Source organism: Musa acuminata, chromosome BXJ1-8, assembly GCF_036884655.1.
Source record: "Musa acuminata AAA Group cultivar baxijiao chromosome BXJ1-8, Cavendish_Baxijiao_AAA, whole genome shotgun sequence".
In the NCBI taxonomy this organism is placed as follows: domain Eukaryota; kingdom Viridiplantae; phylum Streptophyta; class Magnoliopsida; order Zingiberales; family Musaceae; genus Musa; species Musa acuminata.
Window position 1 is genome coordinate 36188164 of NC_088334.1, and position 16298 is coordinate 36204461.

The following is a 16298-nucleotide window of genomic DNA, read 5'->3' on the forward strand; positions in this document are numbered from 1 at the left end:
CATCTCCGCTGGACCCCACCCCGAATCCCTGATTCCAATCATGACTCTATTCCCGTTTGGCAGCGGCACTGACTCCAACGCTTAACCGCCGCCTCTAACATAGTAATAAATAATCGCGCAATGCGCTCAAATGCTCACGCATATTCTTTCGTCAAGTCTCCGATGGGCCCACCTCAGCAATAAATTAAGTCTGCTGAGGCAGCAGAAACTTAACGAAAAGAAAAAAAGTAAAGTTTAAGAACGAATTACTGATAGCATTTTTTTTTTTATCTAATACGTCAATTTTCTAATTGTGTTTTTTTTTAATAAAAGATGAATCAATATAATTATAATATTTTTAAACTATACTATAATATTTTTAATAATAGTAAAAAGTTTATAATATAATAAAAATATTATAACATAGTATTATTTTTATAAATTTTTTATAAAAATACAATATTTATGGTATTTCTAATAATACCAGAAAATACTATATCTTAATATTTATGTATCATGTTATAGTGTTTTATGGTATTATTGAAAACATAATGTAAAAAACTCTGTAAGTTCATCCCTATGAACTAAGTCAATAAATAAATAAATAAATAAAAAGATGTTTATGAATATTCTAAGTATTAAATAAAAAAATTGATATTAGGGAGTCGTGAAAGTGAGATACACTTTCCAAGAAAAGTTCGAAAAGTTATTATTATTTTTCTATAATTCACCGTCTTCTTATTTCAACTTTTTTAAAATTGTACCCTTTTCAATTTTTTGTTTTGGTTTGATCCATAGATTCGGTTGATGGGTTTGATCCATCAAATTTCAAATCACTACAAATTTGTTCTTTCTGTTTTTTACTTTGGTTTGATCCATAGATTTGGTTAATTGGTTTGAGGCATCCAAATTTTAAATTAGTTCAAAAATGAATGGATTCCAACCAAATATTAAAAATAATATTTGTGAGTTGGGATGGAATTCTAATGGACCGTAACATCTTTCAACCGATCCATATAGGCTCCGATTTCAATTATAGAGTCCATTAAGAGAATCATAAACATCGTAGCCCATCATCTCTTATGGTCCATATTGAGGTCACCATAACATACAAACTCTCATAACATTCAAACTCATGGCTACATTATTATTATTTTTATTATGAAATAAAAGTAGAATATTCAGAGAAAGAAATAAATGGAAATATCATCATGACTTAATCTACTAAACTTATGAGCATATTTGAACTAATGATCATTGTACCACTCAAAATGATATAATTTGAAATGAACTATACGTATAAATACAGAAGTGAACCAATATGATCCAAATATTAAATTAAAAAACCCTAAATAACTATTAAAACATGTGATGCTGTCCTCCATTAGGGCTTATGGCACCATTTCTCATCATAGATACTCTAAACAGCTTTTACAACTCCCTCATTTGTCGGCATTTTTCTCTTACGGACACATTTCATTTTCTTTCTTTCTATGATGCTTCCCCTTATCTCCTTTCTTTTTTTCTAGTCCTCCTCTTTTATCGTCTCCCCTTTTTATCTTTTTTTTTTTTACTTTCCTTTTAAGACATTGATAAGTATCAATTATCTATTGAATCAGATCACTCAAATGAGTTAGATATTCAAAACAAAAATCCTTTATTTAAATTATATTCAAAATTAAAAATAGATGATTGAAATAAAGTCTAGTAAGTTTACATTGTTATGATGATCATTTTTATCTAATTTTAATGTCTAATTTAAAATATGTCTCAAGACTAATTATATATATATATATATATATATATATATATATATATATATATATATATATATATATATATATATATATATATATATATATATATATATATATATATATATATATATATATATATATATATATATATATATATATATATATATATAGAGAGAGAGAGAGAGAGAGAGAGAGAGAGAGAGAGATGACTTAGTGTTTTGATTCCAAAGTAATAGATCCTTGATTCCACAACACAACACACCAAATCTAAGCCGGCCACAAAAGGCATAAGACGCATAGGATGAATTAAGTGCTTCCAACACATCTTGATCTTGCACACGATGAGTATTTACACATTCCATAGACTCGGAGGTCAAAAAAGAACACATCAAAACATAACCTCCCTTCTCTCTGTCTCCACACTCGCTACATATCTACAGATATGATGACTTCAATTTACAGAGACATGGGAAAATGTACAGTTACAAAGAACGCTATAAGGCCTTCCATATTACCTCAAAAGCTTCGCTTTGAATCTATCTATCCCCCATCTGTTTAGCTATGTTTCTGACTTGTTAATCTCTCTCTCTTTCTCTCTCTCTTCCTCTTATGAGCCCCCCCCAAAAGAAAGCTTAGGCCACAGCAGTGATGCCGCTGCAGCTCCGGCGGTCGCGGCTGAGGCAATCAAAACCCTCGATCCGCACGGCCGCCGGCAAGAGGCCGAACTTGGCATGAGCGCAGCCTTGCTTGGGGGAGATGGGTGGGCCGGATTGGGTTAGTGGTAAAGGGACGAAGGATGCCGGCATGCCGTCTTCCCCGAACCGTGCGTCGTGGACGACCGGGTTGGCCGCACGGCTTGGCGGCGAGCCGCAGAAGAATGGCGGCGACGAAGCTACTTGATCTTCTTCTCCACCCTGCACGCAGAACATTCATATTAAATCTCCCATGTTATCCTCATAAAGAGGTGGAAACAAAGACGATCACTGACAGACACAGCAATTTGGATCCGACGAATCGAAAAGGAACAACTTTGTTGGCTGTTCTTCTCCGTAAATCGAAATATGACACGAATCGAAAGCAAAATGAAAGAGGAAGTATCACCTTTGCGAGAAATATGTCTAACAGATCCGCCCCGGCCTTCGAATCCAAGAAATCTGCTTGATGACTGAAAGAGGAGAGAGATGGTATCAGACAGTTAAAGAGGATCGAGGAATCAGATGGGAGAAGAGAGGAGAGACATACCTCGAATGCCAACGGGGAGGTCGGGCCGGTTCAGCGATGCCGGCAAGCGGGCTGAGCCGGCGCGGCTTGGGGCAGAAGACAGGGGTCTTCCTATCCGCGACGGGGAAGGCTGGCCTCATCTCATCGCAGGCGGCAGCGAAAGCGTTCATTGTTGCACCGATCTCTTCAAGATCAGCGATCGCGACGCCTGTAGACGGACAAACACACAAAGATTTCCTTCAATCCTCACAAATCTCGTCGCTGAAGCATCAAATCAAGATTTCTGTGCGTTTCAAAGAAAATCTCAATCGGAAGAAAGCAACCACAAAATCAAAGTTCAAAGCGGCGCGGAAGTTCTTCAAATCTGAGAAAGAAAAAGCCAAAAAAATCGATCTTTGTTTGAGCAACAGCGGCTGTATACCATGAAATGGACCAAATGACTCAAATCCCTAGAAAGAAGAGCTCGCGGCCGCTCGAAACCAAAGAAGAGGTACAAGAAAACGAAGAAAGGAGAAATCAGTAAGGCGGAAGTGGGAAAAAGAAACAGATCTATTCACCTTATCCGCCCCACGCTAGCGCGAGCGTAAACGGATGGGAATCAAAAGAGGTAAAAGTAGGTGGAGAGGGCGGAGGAGATGAGGCGAATTGGGGGACATTTATAGCAGGGAGAATGGATGAGAATAACAGAGAGAGAGAGAGAGAGAGGGGTCATTAATTTTTTAATTTAAAAAATGAAAAGTTTTTAATTTATTTTATTATTTATTAAAAAATACAACGTGGTTTTATTTATTTATTTTTGATTTATTATTTTTAGAGTGAATCTTTGAAAAACATTCTTTAACTAACTTTGACTTTTTATGAGGGAATGCCTAAAAAATGTAGCAACAACAATATGCATTGATGAAGTATTTTTACCTTTTTACTTCTAAATAGTTAAGGATTGTTTTTTCACCTAAAAGAGTGACTTTTGGATCGTAAAACTTTATTCAACAGTTGAAGTTAAAGATGGTTCACTGCTGGTTTAATATTTCAACTCTGTTACCGGATACTTACAAAGTGATTAGTATAGTATCCAGTAAATTGATTGTTGTCGTAGTATGAGTGTCGATCTCGACGAAGAAACAAAAAGTTTCTCCTTTGTCGTTATCTTCTTGTCCTCCTTCTTTCTTCTCTTCTCCTTTTCTTCTACACGTTTGCTTGTTGTCATTCTTTCTGTCCATCTCTTTTTTTTTTTTCTTTTTTTTTTCTTGAATCAAGAAGAGAAAAAGCATCAAGTAAGTATATTGATGTCTATCAAAATTTCATGAATCCAATGTGTTATAGTTTATTTTATTATTATATTGGTTCATCGATTGCAAAAAATAATATTTTTAATTTTAACAATCTCATTATAAGGAGGATTTTATTCCTACTGAAATTGATGGACAAATATTATGTGAGATATTAAGTTTTCATAAAAATTATTTACTAAATAAATTATGTTTTAAGACTCTTTTCACATACTTGAATGACTTATTTATTGTGATAAAGATGATTATGGTTGTGATGTCTTTGAAAAATGAATTGGTTGAAGAAAAATTATAAGAAATTATTGTTGAATCTCGTATTTTGATGATAAAACTACTTGATATATGTTTATGATTTAATCTACATTTTGAGTGACGCAGGATGCTTCGATCAGGATGAGACAATTAAAGTAGGAAAATCATGTTGTGCCGGAGGAACATGTCAGAAGATTGGATGACGGGTCGGTGGATTGGTCGACGTATCGACAGAAGGCTTCGGGCCGTGGACTCGGGCATCGGGCCAAGAAGAGTGGGCATTGTGCCAAGGATATCGGAGTTGCGGAGTCAACTGACCGATTGGACAATAGGCTGTAGGAGAGGACGAAGCGTCGAGGGACCAATGACATGCCAGACAACTTGGTTAATTGCTTAGGATTAATTGTCTCAATCGAAGTTTTATTTTAAGTGTGCAGGATTAACTACGATGGACGAAAGACATGCAGCAGGAGTTGCGTCGGAGTTAAGACAATGATCACGTCGGGAGTTCGAGAGTTCGACGGAAGTTCGAACAGTCGTCGGAGCTCCTGCGGGAACAATGATCATGAGCTTGCCAAAGAAGCTCGTCGGAACTCGTCAAGTGGATCATCGCAAGTCCAGGAGTTTGCCGGAAGTTCATAGGAGCATCGCCGAGGGTTCATCGGATGATCGACGGAAGTTTGTCGGAAGCTTGTCGGAAGAAGCGATTGATGCACCGGAGCAAGTTGTAGTAAATGTCTTAGGAAATATCGTAGTTAGCACAATGATTAAGTTGGAAATAGGAGGTGATCCCATTAACTTAATCTTGGGGCAATTGGGCCCCTGAAAAATCCAAATTGAGCCGAATGGATCAACCCATTCGGACCCTGATTTCTGCTAGGCGGTTGAACCGCCCAAGCCAAGAGGTGGCACCGCCTGGGCTAAGTCTCCGAGCGAGACTGGGCAGTGCAACCGTCCCAGCCAGGAGGTGGCACCGCCTGGGCTTAGTCTTCGAGCGAGACTAGGTGGTGCAACCTCCCTTGACAGGAGGTGGCACCGCTTGAGCTCGGTCTTCGAGCTCTGGCAGGAGGTGTAACCGCCTCAGTCAGGCGGTGGCACCGCCTGAGCTCGGTCTTCGAGCTCTGGTAGGAGGTGCAACCACCCCTGACAGGAGGTGGCACCGCCCAGAGACTCAATCTTCGAGCTCTACCAAGCGGTGCAACCGCCTCAGTCAAGAGGTGCAACCGCCAGATCCCAGAATTTCGGGAATTGATAGTTTTGAGCTCCAAATTCAAACTTGGTTGGGGCTTATAAATACCCCACCCATTCAGCACTGAAAGGGCACTGAATATACACCGAAATCCTGATCCTGTTCTGTGATTTTTAGAGCTCAAAATTGTTGTAAAGGCCAAAAGTTCTTCTCCCTCTTTTCTTCCAAGTTCTGATCTTTAAAGAGAGGAGAGAAAATTATGTAAGGGTTGTCTCCTAAGCCCGTCAAAAGGAGTGAAATTGTAAAAAGGTGGTTGGCCTTCGCCTATTGAAGGAAGGCCTCTAGTTGACGTCGGTGACCTCGTCGGTGGAGGAAGCCAAAAGTGGAGTAGGTCAAGATTGACCGAACCACTCTAAATCTCGGTTTGCATTTACTTTGAGCATCTTATTCTTACTGTAAATCTCCTCAAAAGCTTACTGCTTTTTGCGCATATACGATCGGGTTTCAAGCTTTGCACTTTCCGAATCGGCGTTTAGACGTAAATCAGTTTTATCGTACGATCATCATATTTCAGTTTGCGTTTACGTTTTGATTTCTATCATAACTGCAAACTGCCTTTATATCCTTACTTTAACTGCATCTCGCTTAATCAAGTGATTTACGAATCATCATTTAGACGTAAATTAGTTTTTTCGTACGAATATCATATTTCAGTTTGCGCCTACTATCTGATTTGAACAATAACTGCAAACTGCACTTATATCTTTGCTGCATCTTGCTTATTCAAAAGTTAAAGTGATTTACGAATCGGCTTACCTACCGAAATCACTTTTATCGAACGAACACGATTTTTATTGTAGAAGGTTTTCCGCTGCACTAATTCACCCCCCCCCCCCCCCTCTTAGTGCTCTTGATCCTAACAATTGGTATCAGAGCGGGGTTAACTCTCAAACGTATTGAAACCCAAGAGATATGACATACGCCGGAAACCAAGAGGGCCATTCTATTACACGTCCACCGATGTTCAATGGGACAGACTACACTTATTGGAAAACTCGAATGAGAGTTTTCTTCATTTCTATAAATTTGGATTTATGGAATATCGTTGAAAACAGTTTTCAACTTCCCTCTAAACCGATGAACGAATAGTCGGATTTGGAGAAGAAGTATTTTTCTTTAAACGCAAAGGCTATGAATGTCTTATTTTGTGCTTTGGACAAAAATGAGTTCAATCGGATTTCTACGTGCGAAACGGCTTTTGACATTTGGCGAACACTTGAAATCACGCATGAGGAAACTAGTAGAGTCAAAGACTCGAAAGTTAACATTTTATTGCATGATTTTGAGCTTTTTCGAATGCAACCAAGCGAGACTATAGGCGACATGTACACCCGTTTCACGGATGTCGTCAATAGTTTAAGAGTTCTTGGAAAATGTTTTTCGAATTTTGAACTCGTAAATAAGATTTTGCGTTCTCTTTCTAAGAAGTGGGATTCAAAAGTAACTGTAATACAAGAAGCTAAAAACCTAAACAACTTACTACTTGAAGAACTAATTGGTTCATTGATGACATATGAAATGGTGCACAATGCACATGATGAACATGATGAACAAAATCACCTTCCAAAGAACAAGAAGGATTTGGAACTCCGGACAAATGAATACCACTTGAGCGATGACTCAAGTGATGAGGACAATGATGAACTTGAACTTCGAGCATTAAATCTTAATAAGTTTATTAAACAAAAATCTAAAATAAATAATAAACTTGAACGAAGGAAGAGGCCAAAGAAGAAGAACACAAAGTGGGATGAATCGAGCTCCTCCGAAGACGAGGAGAAAATCAAGAAAGGCGAGGTGGCAAACTATGCCTTAATCGCTTTCAATGATGAGGTAATCGAAATCCCCCTAATTTATTTTGAAATTACTTGATGCTTTCATGATGTATTTTCTTTTTTAGTTTAGAATTAATTTTCTTAAAAATTACATGTTTTAAAAAAAATATGATCATGCTAAGTAATTTTGAAAATGATAATATTACATATTTTATGATAAACAAATAAAATGATCTTGATTGAAAATATGAAATCATGGTTAAGAAGTAATAATGTGTATTACGTTGATTTCCATTGTTATTTCTCGATTTTGATTAAAAAAAATCATGTTTGATTTGAAGAAATGCATAATGATTTTTCGATTAACAATTTTATGCATGAGATTTTAAGCTATACATGATGATAAGCATGTGTTATTTTCATGAGTGTATTTGAAAAACTATGGCAAAAATGTGCTCGAATACATGAACTTGTTAAGATTATTTTTCGGACTTTCTTGATTCAATGTTCAAATCACTTAATTGCCATGATGATTTTACACTATTACATGCCTTAATAACATGTTGAAAATTATGTGTTTTGGATACAAAATTTTTATGATCATGAGCATGTTTTATCTTCATGATTGAACTTGAAAATCTATAGCAAAATCTTGTCCAAATGCATGAAAGTGTTAATTTCATTTTCAAATTCGCTTAACAATTGGTATCCTAACAATCGGATTTTCTCATACACTTATTATAAAATATTTTTCTGAAATGGATTTGATGAAATGATTCTTGCTTATAAATTCCATCTTGAAATATGGATGATAGTGTTTTTACTTGCAAAGATTTGTTTCACATACATATCTTGAGCCTAACAATACAATGAGATTTCTTATGCAAAAATGAAGTGCTTTTGTGATTCTTTGCTAAAGAAAACAATTATTAAAATCATGATCTTGATAATTATAACATGAAGTTCTTTATAAATCAAGATCGTTCATTATGCTCCCTACATTTATCAAAAAAGAATTCTTCAAATGAAGTGTAACTTGTCTTTTGATTTCCCAGAATCCAATGAAGTGTCATATTGATATCTTGATACTTGGAATATTTTAAAATGTGATTTTGATAAGAATGTTTCAAGTTGCTCTTTGTGCTATATCTTTTCAAATGAATCATGAGCCTTGATATCATATATTTCATAATATAGAAATAACAAGATTTCTTTGCCTTGTATGTCTTGTTTGATGATTGTACATCAATTTGCTTTATTATGAATTATATGAATCTTGATCGTGAACTTGTTAAGAAGAATTTTAATGAACCATGAATCATATCTTTGGTATTCACAAATTGATCCTAACAATTGATCCTCATTGATATCTTTCATTGATATGATAAATTATCATCTCATGATATATCGCATAATTATATCATGATTTGCGATAGTATCATGTGATCTTTGCTGAATTTTCACATTGATATTCTTCATGACATGATTTCTTTGCATTGTTGTCTTGTATGCTTCATATGATAATATGAATACATGAAACACTTATGATTTGATTTTTATGTAATTCCTTGTATTCATAAAATGTTTATCTCATCACCTAATAATTCTTCTTGATATTCCTTATGTGATGATAAGAATACATGAAATATTCATTAATTTGTTTTGATGTATACAAATAAGAAGTTTCGATCATGTATGGTAGGATGTAATTTGACAAATTTGGTACCATCATGTTGTAAAATAAATGATGATTAGGAATCATGCATTAATGATGATTGTATATTTTATGATTTGGCATGATGCATGCAATGATGAAATATTCATGAACTTGAAATGATGCATGCAATACTTATGACAATGATGTATATGATGTATTGCATATGATATATATCATGAATGCTTTAAATGATGAATGTTTGGTATCATGATCAACATGTTGATAAATGCTTAAAAATTTTAATGTTTGAGTATCATGTATGATATACCCATTGATGATGATTGATTTATTTTTCGGTATCGTGCATGAAAAATAAGGTTTTTGAAATTGTGTATGTTTTAATTTGAATATATAATGATGCACAAATAAAATTGATACTTACCTTTGTCATAATCTGAAAAAAAAAAAAAAAAAAGGGTCTTCCCTTCTTTTTGACAATGACAAAGGGGGAGCAAGAATTTCTAGCGTGGACATCATGAAAAGAGGCAAACTAGCTAGCTTACACAATTCAAGATGAAAGCAAAAATTACACTCCTCTAAAGAGAAGATGCAAATGTAACACTTGCCAAATTGTTTGCTTGCCTCATGTAAAACATTATCTCTTGCTAGTTTGGCATTTTGCTAGCTTACACTTTGCAAAGAAAGCAAAAATGACACTTCTCAAAAGAGAATAAAAAGCTTGTTATCTTGAACATCACAAGCTTGCCAAACAAAAATTACAAAAGTGCTATCTTGCCTATCTCAAGAAGCAAAACTTGCAACTTACACATTGCAATAGGAAGCAAGAATCATAAGCTTACACAAGAAAGCTATCTTGCATTTGCTTTCGAAATTTTTGCTAGCTTGTATGTAGTAAAACTTACATATCGTAAAAATTGCTAGCTTGTAGTATAAAGAGAAGCAAATAGTTGCTATCTCAAGAAAATTAAACATGCTAAACTTACACCTTGCAATGGAAGCAAAATTGCGAGCTCAAACATTGCAAAGGAAGCAAAAATTCGCTAGCTTACAACTTGCATATTTCAAGAAGCAAGAGTTGCCTTCTTGAACATCTCTAAATTACTAGCTTGCAAGTTCTAAAATGTTGTAACATTGCTAGCTTGCATGTTCTAAAAGTGTTATCTTATATACTGTAAAACTTGCATATCTAAAACTTGATAGCTTGAATGTTCTAAGCATGATGTAACATTTGTTGAATTTTCTGGCTTCAAAACTGCATGATGATAAAACTTGATATTATGTTTTTCATACAATAAGTTAAACTAATATTCCAAACACAAGAATAGTTGGACTTCTCCTTTTTGTTGATGACAAAGGGGGAGAAGTATGATGTTATGCATAAGTTCATGATGACGTGTTGTAAGTATTCATGATGAATATTGTAATGACTTGAATTCAGTTTGAATTCAAGGTTCTATCAATATGGCATATTGATAGGGGGAGTTTGTTTAAACTCCGGGAGTTAAGTTTAACTCCGTCATCAAGTGGTTGTCATCATCAAAAAGAGGGAGATTGTTGAATCTCGTATTTTGATGATGAAACTACTTGATATATGTTTATGATTTAATCTGCGTTTTGAGTGATGCAGGATGCTTCGATCAGGATGAGACAATTAAAGCAGGAAAATCATGTTGTGCCGGAGGAACATGTCAGAAGATTGGATGACGGGCCGGTGGATCGGTCGACGTATCGACAGAAGGCTTCGGGCCGTGGACTCGGGCATCGGGCCAAGAAGAGCGGGTATTGTGCCAAGGATATCGGAGTTGCGGAGTCAACTGGCCGATTGGGCAATAGGCTGCAGGAGAGGACGATGTGCCGAAGAATCGGACGAAGCGTCGAGGGACCAATGACATGCCAGACAACTTGGTTAATTGCTTAGGATTAATTGTCTCGATCGAAGTTTTGTTTTAAGTGTGCAGGATTAACTACGATGGAAGAAAGACATGCAGCAGGAGTTACGCCGGAGTCAAGACAATGATCACGTTGGGAGTTCGAGAGTTCAACGGAAGTTCGGACAGTCGTCGGAGGTTTTGCGGGAACAAATCCGAGAAGTCCATAAGCTTGCCAAAGAAGCTCGTTGGAACTCGCCAAGTGGATCGTCGCAAGTCCAGGAGTTTGCCGGAAGTCCGTAGGAGCATCACCGAGGGTTCATCGGATGATTGACGGAAGTTCGCCAGAAGCTCGCCGGAAGAAGCGATTGACGCACCAGAGCAAGTTGCAGTAAATGTCTTAGGAAATATTGTAGTTAGCACAATGATTAAGTTGGAAATGGGAGGTGATCCCATTAACTTAATCTTGGGGCAATTGGGCCCCTGAAAAACCCAAATTGGGCCGAATGGATCAACCCATTCGGACCCTGATTTCTGCCAGGCGGTTGAACCGCCCAAGGCAGGAGGTTGCACCGCTTGGGCTAAGTCTCCGAGCGAGATTGGGCGGTGCAACCGCCCCAGCCAGGAGGTGGCACCGCTTGGGCTCAGTCTCCGAGCGAGACTGGGCGGTGCAACCTCCCTTGATAGGAGGTGGCACCGCTTGAGCTCGGTCTTTGAGCTCTGGCAGGAGGTGCAACCGCCTCAGTCAGGCGGTGGCACCGCCTGAGCTCGGTCTTCGAGCTCTAGCAGGAGGTGCAACCGCCCTTGACAGGAGGTGGCACCGCCCAGAGACTCAATCTTCGAGCTCTGCCAGGCGGTGTAACCGCCTCAGTCAGGAGGTGCAACCGCCAGATCTCAGAATTCCGGGAATTGACAGTTTTGAGCTCCAAATTCAAACTGGGTTGGGGCCTATAAATACCCCACCCATTCAGCACTGAAAGGGCACTGAATATACACCGAAATCATGATCCTGTTCTGTGATTTTTAGAGCTCAAAATTGTTGTAAAGGCCAAAAGTTCTTCTCCCTCTTTTCTTCCAAGTTCTGATCTTTAAAGAGAGGAGAGAAAATTCTGTAAGGGTTGTCTCCTAAGCCCACCAAAAGGAGTAAAACTGTAAAAGGGTGGTTGGCCTTCGCCTATTGAAGGAAGGCCTCTAGTTGACGTCGATGACCTCGTCGGTGGAGGAAGCCAAAAGTGGAGTAGGTCAAGATTGACCGAACCACTCTAAATCTCGGTTTGCATTTACTTTGAGCATCTTATTCTTACTGCAAATCTCCTCAAAAGCTTACTGCTTTTTGCGCATATACGATCGGGTTTCAAGCTTTGCACTTTCCGAATCGGCGTTTAGACGTAAATCAGTTTTATCGTACGATCATCATATTTCAGTTTGCGTTTACATTTTGATTTCTATCATAACTGCAAACTGCCTTTATATCCTTGCTTTAACTGCATCTCACTTAATCAAGTGATTTACGAATCAGCATTTAGACGTAAATCGGTTTTTTCGTACGAATATCATATTTCAGTTTGCACCTACTATCTGATTTGAACCATAACTGCAAACTGCACTTATATCTTTGCTGCATCTTGCTTATTTAAAAGTTAAAGTGATTTACGAATCGGCTTTCCTACCGAAATTATTTTTATCGAACAAACGTGATTTTTATCGTCGAAGGTTTTCCGCTGCACTAATTCACCCCCCCCCCCCCCCCCTCTTAGTGCTCTTGATCCTAACAATTATATGTTATTGGTTAGTGAATTATTTTAAGTAAAAATATGTATAATAATATTGAACAAGTATTTGTTGAATACAATTATAGCCAAGATGATGGTATGTTGTTAAAAATATCAATTCTTTTTGCTGAAGATGATGATTGTTCATACAATGATCTGTTTATTGATCAAGTATAATATTTAAATAATATTATATTTATATTTATATTATATTATATTATATTATATTATATTATATTATATTATATTATATATATTATATTATATTATATATATTCTTTTGTAAGCTAAATAATGTCATTATATATATGTTTTGAGATAAAGCTGAATTTCAAAAAGCCTTAAAAAACTATGCATTATAATAAATTTTGAGATTAAACATATTACAACTAAAAGTTATAAAAGCAAAATGTAAATTTTCTCGCCAATGGATAAAAGTAACACATGGTAGAATTGATAGTTTTCATAATTTATCAAGATTGAATAGGAATTATAACAAATATAGTAATTCCTTTGTTGTAAATTAAATTAAAAATTAAGTTATGATAAATATTGATTATACTCCAAAGTTGATTATTGTTGATATTAAAAAAAATTGAAGTTATTCTTTCATACAAGAAAGCTTATCTTGTACTGAAGATTACATTTAACGAGGTTCATGATAGCTTTGACAAGTCATATAATTTAATTATACTTTTAAGGGAGTTAAAATTATATGACTACGAGACTTATGCTCAAATAATAATTTTATCAAAAAATTATTTTCAAATAATATTTTGGGCTTTTAGAATTTGTCTTAGAAGTTTCAGATTATATATGCGATATGGTTTTGGTATTGATGCTACATATCAAATATTACGGTACTTTCATAATGGCTACAACTATTGATGGTTGTAATAGATTATTTTCAATTATATTTGTTGTGATGGAAGTTGACTATAGGAATTCATAAGAGTGGTTCTTGTATCAATTAAGAATATGTATTATGAAATATAAAAATTAATTATTCTTAGTGCTCGAAATCTAAGAATTTTTTTAGTTGTGAAAGAGATCTTCCCAGCAAAATATCATGATTATTGCATAATTCATCCATCTAAAAATAGTATAGGCTATACATGAGACAAAGAGACTGTAAAGTTACTTTCGATTGTTGCTAGATTACTTACTATGTATAAGTTTAATAAATATATGCAAAAGTTGAGAAAAAAATTACAAAATAAGTTTCATACGCATATTTAAAATTAAGAAGGAGAAATGGGCTTTTGTATATCTCCTTGACTATCGTTATACAATACTTACCACAAATGTATCAAAAAAATATAAATTCATTAAAAATATGTTCATAGCTTACCTATTATCCTTATGATTGAAATGACTAGGAGGAAGATTGTTGAATGGTTCTACATTCATTGTAAAATAGCTAGTAACTTAAAATAAATATTGATAAGTATTGTCAAAGATCAACTTGCCAAGACAAAGAACAAAGGTCGATACTACAGTATTTTTTCTTATATTAAATTACAAGTATAGATATCCTTTGAGACAATTATAATAGATTTGGAGAAAAGAATTTATTCTTATTAGCATTTTGATATTTTAAAAAAATTATATTCTTATGCTATGGTTGTTATTAGGTATAGAAATGGCAATCTAAATCCCTTTTGTAAAGATTATTATAAAGCTAGCACATATAAGAAGACTTACAATGATAAAATATATCCTATGAAAAGCAATATGATATGAATACAATCATCGTATTACCTTCAAGAAGCATAGTGTAGACTGATAAAATAAAAAAAAGTAAGAATTGAATTAACATATAGTAGGAATAAAAAAAAAATATTCAAGGTGCCAACAATTTCGATATAATTGTCAATCATATAAATTCTGTCCTATATCATTAGCTTGATGGCAATGACATTTAGATTGGAATTTTGGTTGTAGTAGCTAATTAAAAATTAAATTATAATTTTGAAGCGACTTAATGAAAACTTACTTTTAGTGACTTACACATTTATAATTTAATATACTTTAATTTGTTCTAACTGTTTGGTTGTCCAAAATTGATGTTCTAATTTAATATATTAAAATTATAAGTTTCAGTAGATTCATGTTTTACAATATATGCTCTATTTTACATGTTAAAAAAACCTAATAAATTTGAAACTGACTTTTGAGGTTGAGTCATCTGGCCCAAATTTTTATTAGATGCCTTGAACCAATTTAAAGGCTCAAATGTTAAAAAAACATGGATCCATGATATTTCTGTGGAAATAAAAAATAAAAATGACATAGTTCACAAGTTGAATAATTTATAAAAATATCGAATAAATTTTCTAAAATAAAAAACCAGTGCATGACATATGTTTATCTGGCTCTAATGCAAACCTTTGCTAAAACTTTTAGGTTCTTTAGACCAGTCTATGCAATGTAGTGCTTTTGGATTGGGGCAAAAATAGTGCGCTTAAATGTCAAAAAGTACTATTGGATCAATGATATTTCTATGAAAATGAGAAAAAGTTGATCAAAAATAACATATAATTCATAAGCTAAATAATTCAGAAAAAATTCAAATAAATTCTCTAAGATAGAAAACTAGTAAAATATGTCTATTTTAATATAATGCAAATATTTTCTAAAAATTTTAAGTTATTTGGATCAATCCTTCAATGTGATATATTATTTTTGGGTTTTGGGCAAAAATAGTGCATCATGTATTAGGAAATATTTACCAGGTGTTTTGGACCAATATATAAGCTCATATGTCCATCCAGGTCAAATTTAAATATTTTCTAAAATTTTCAGATCTATTAAAATAGTCTTTCTATGCGATGTAATATTTTTGGATTTCAAGCAACATTAGTTATCGCATATTAAAAATAATTTTTTGACTCAAATTTTTACTATGTATTTTGGATCAATTTAGAAAGTAAACATTTCAAAAAATAATGCATGGATCCATGAAACTTTTACAAAAATATAAAAAGTGGCCAAAAATAAAAAAATAGCATGTAGCTCACAAGCTGAATAATTTATAAAAATATATCAACAAATTCTTAAAATAAAAAACCGTTAACATATGTTCATCTGGGTTTAATTTAAACCTTTTCTAAAAATTTAAGTCCATTGGAATAGTCATTCTATAAGATGCACTATTTTTAGATTTTGAACAAAAATAGTGTATCACATATTAGGAAATATTTTATCTGATATAAATTTTTACCATGTATTTTGGACCAATTTGAAAGTTTAAATATCAAGAAATATTACATGGATCCATGATAATTCTATAGAAATATATAAAAAAAAGTGGCCAAAAATTATAAATGACGCATAGTTCACAAGCTGAATAATTCACAACAATATAGGAAAAAATTCTCTAAATAAAAATCTAGTGACATATGTAATTTGGGTCCAATATAAATATTTTTAAAAATTTTAGGTCTATTGGAATATTC

General features: G+C 34.4%; 1 protein-coding gene across 2 annotated transcripts; it reads right to left on the reverse strand.

Annotated features, from left to right (window-relative positions):
* Nucleotides 1-2038: 2038 nt before the first annotated feature.
* LOC135589077 (uncharacterized) lies at nt 2039-3632 on the reverse strand. Of its 2 annotated transcripts, none has more exons than XM_065081383.1 (4): nt 3515-3632; nt 2979-3165; nt 2838-2901; nt 2039-2650 (listed from the first exon to the last, which is right to left on the reverse strand). In XM_065081383.1, the coding sequence occupies exons 2-4, from the start codon at nt 3125-3127 to the stop codon at nt 2369-2371; spliced, it is 495 nt and encodes a 164-aa protein (XP_064937455.1). In that variant the 5' UTR covers nt 3128-3165; nt 3515-3632; the 3' UTR covers nt 2039-2368. The 2 variants fall into 2 exon arrangements, with proteins under 2 accessions (XP_064937455.1, XP_064937456.1); XM_065081384.1 differs by having other exon boundaries at nt 3379-3519.
* Between the last annotated feature and the right edge of the window lie 12666 nt (nt 3633-16298).

What these genes read in the sequence shown, in the direction of transcription:
- LOC135589077 (XM_065081383.1), bottom strand. Translation starts at nt 3,127, where the DNA reads ATGAACGCTTTCGCTGCCGCCTGCGATGAGATGAGGCCAGCCTTCCCC. An exon ending in CCTCCCCGTTGGCATTCGAG is followed by an intron (nt 2,902 to 2,978) that starts GTATGTCTCTCC and finishes CTCCTCTTTCAG; the next exon opens with TCATCAAGCAGATTTCTTGG. An exon ending in TAGACATATTTCTCGCAAAG is followed by an intron (nt 2,651 to 2,837) that starts GTGATACTTCCT and finishes TTCTGCGTGCAG; the next exon opens with GGTGGAGAAGAAGATCAAGT.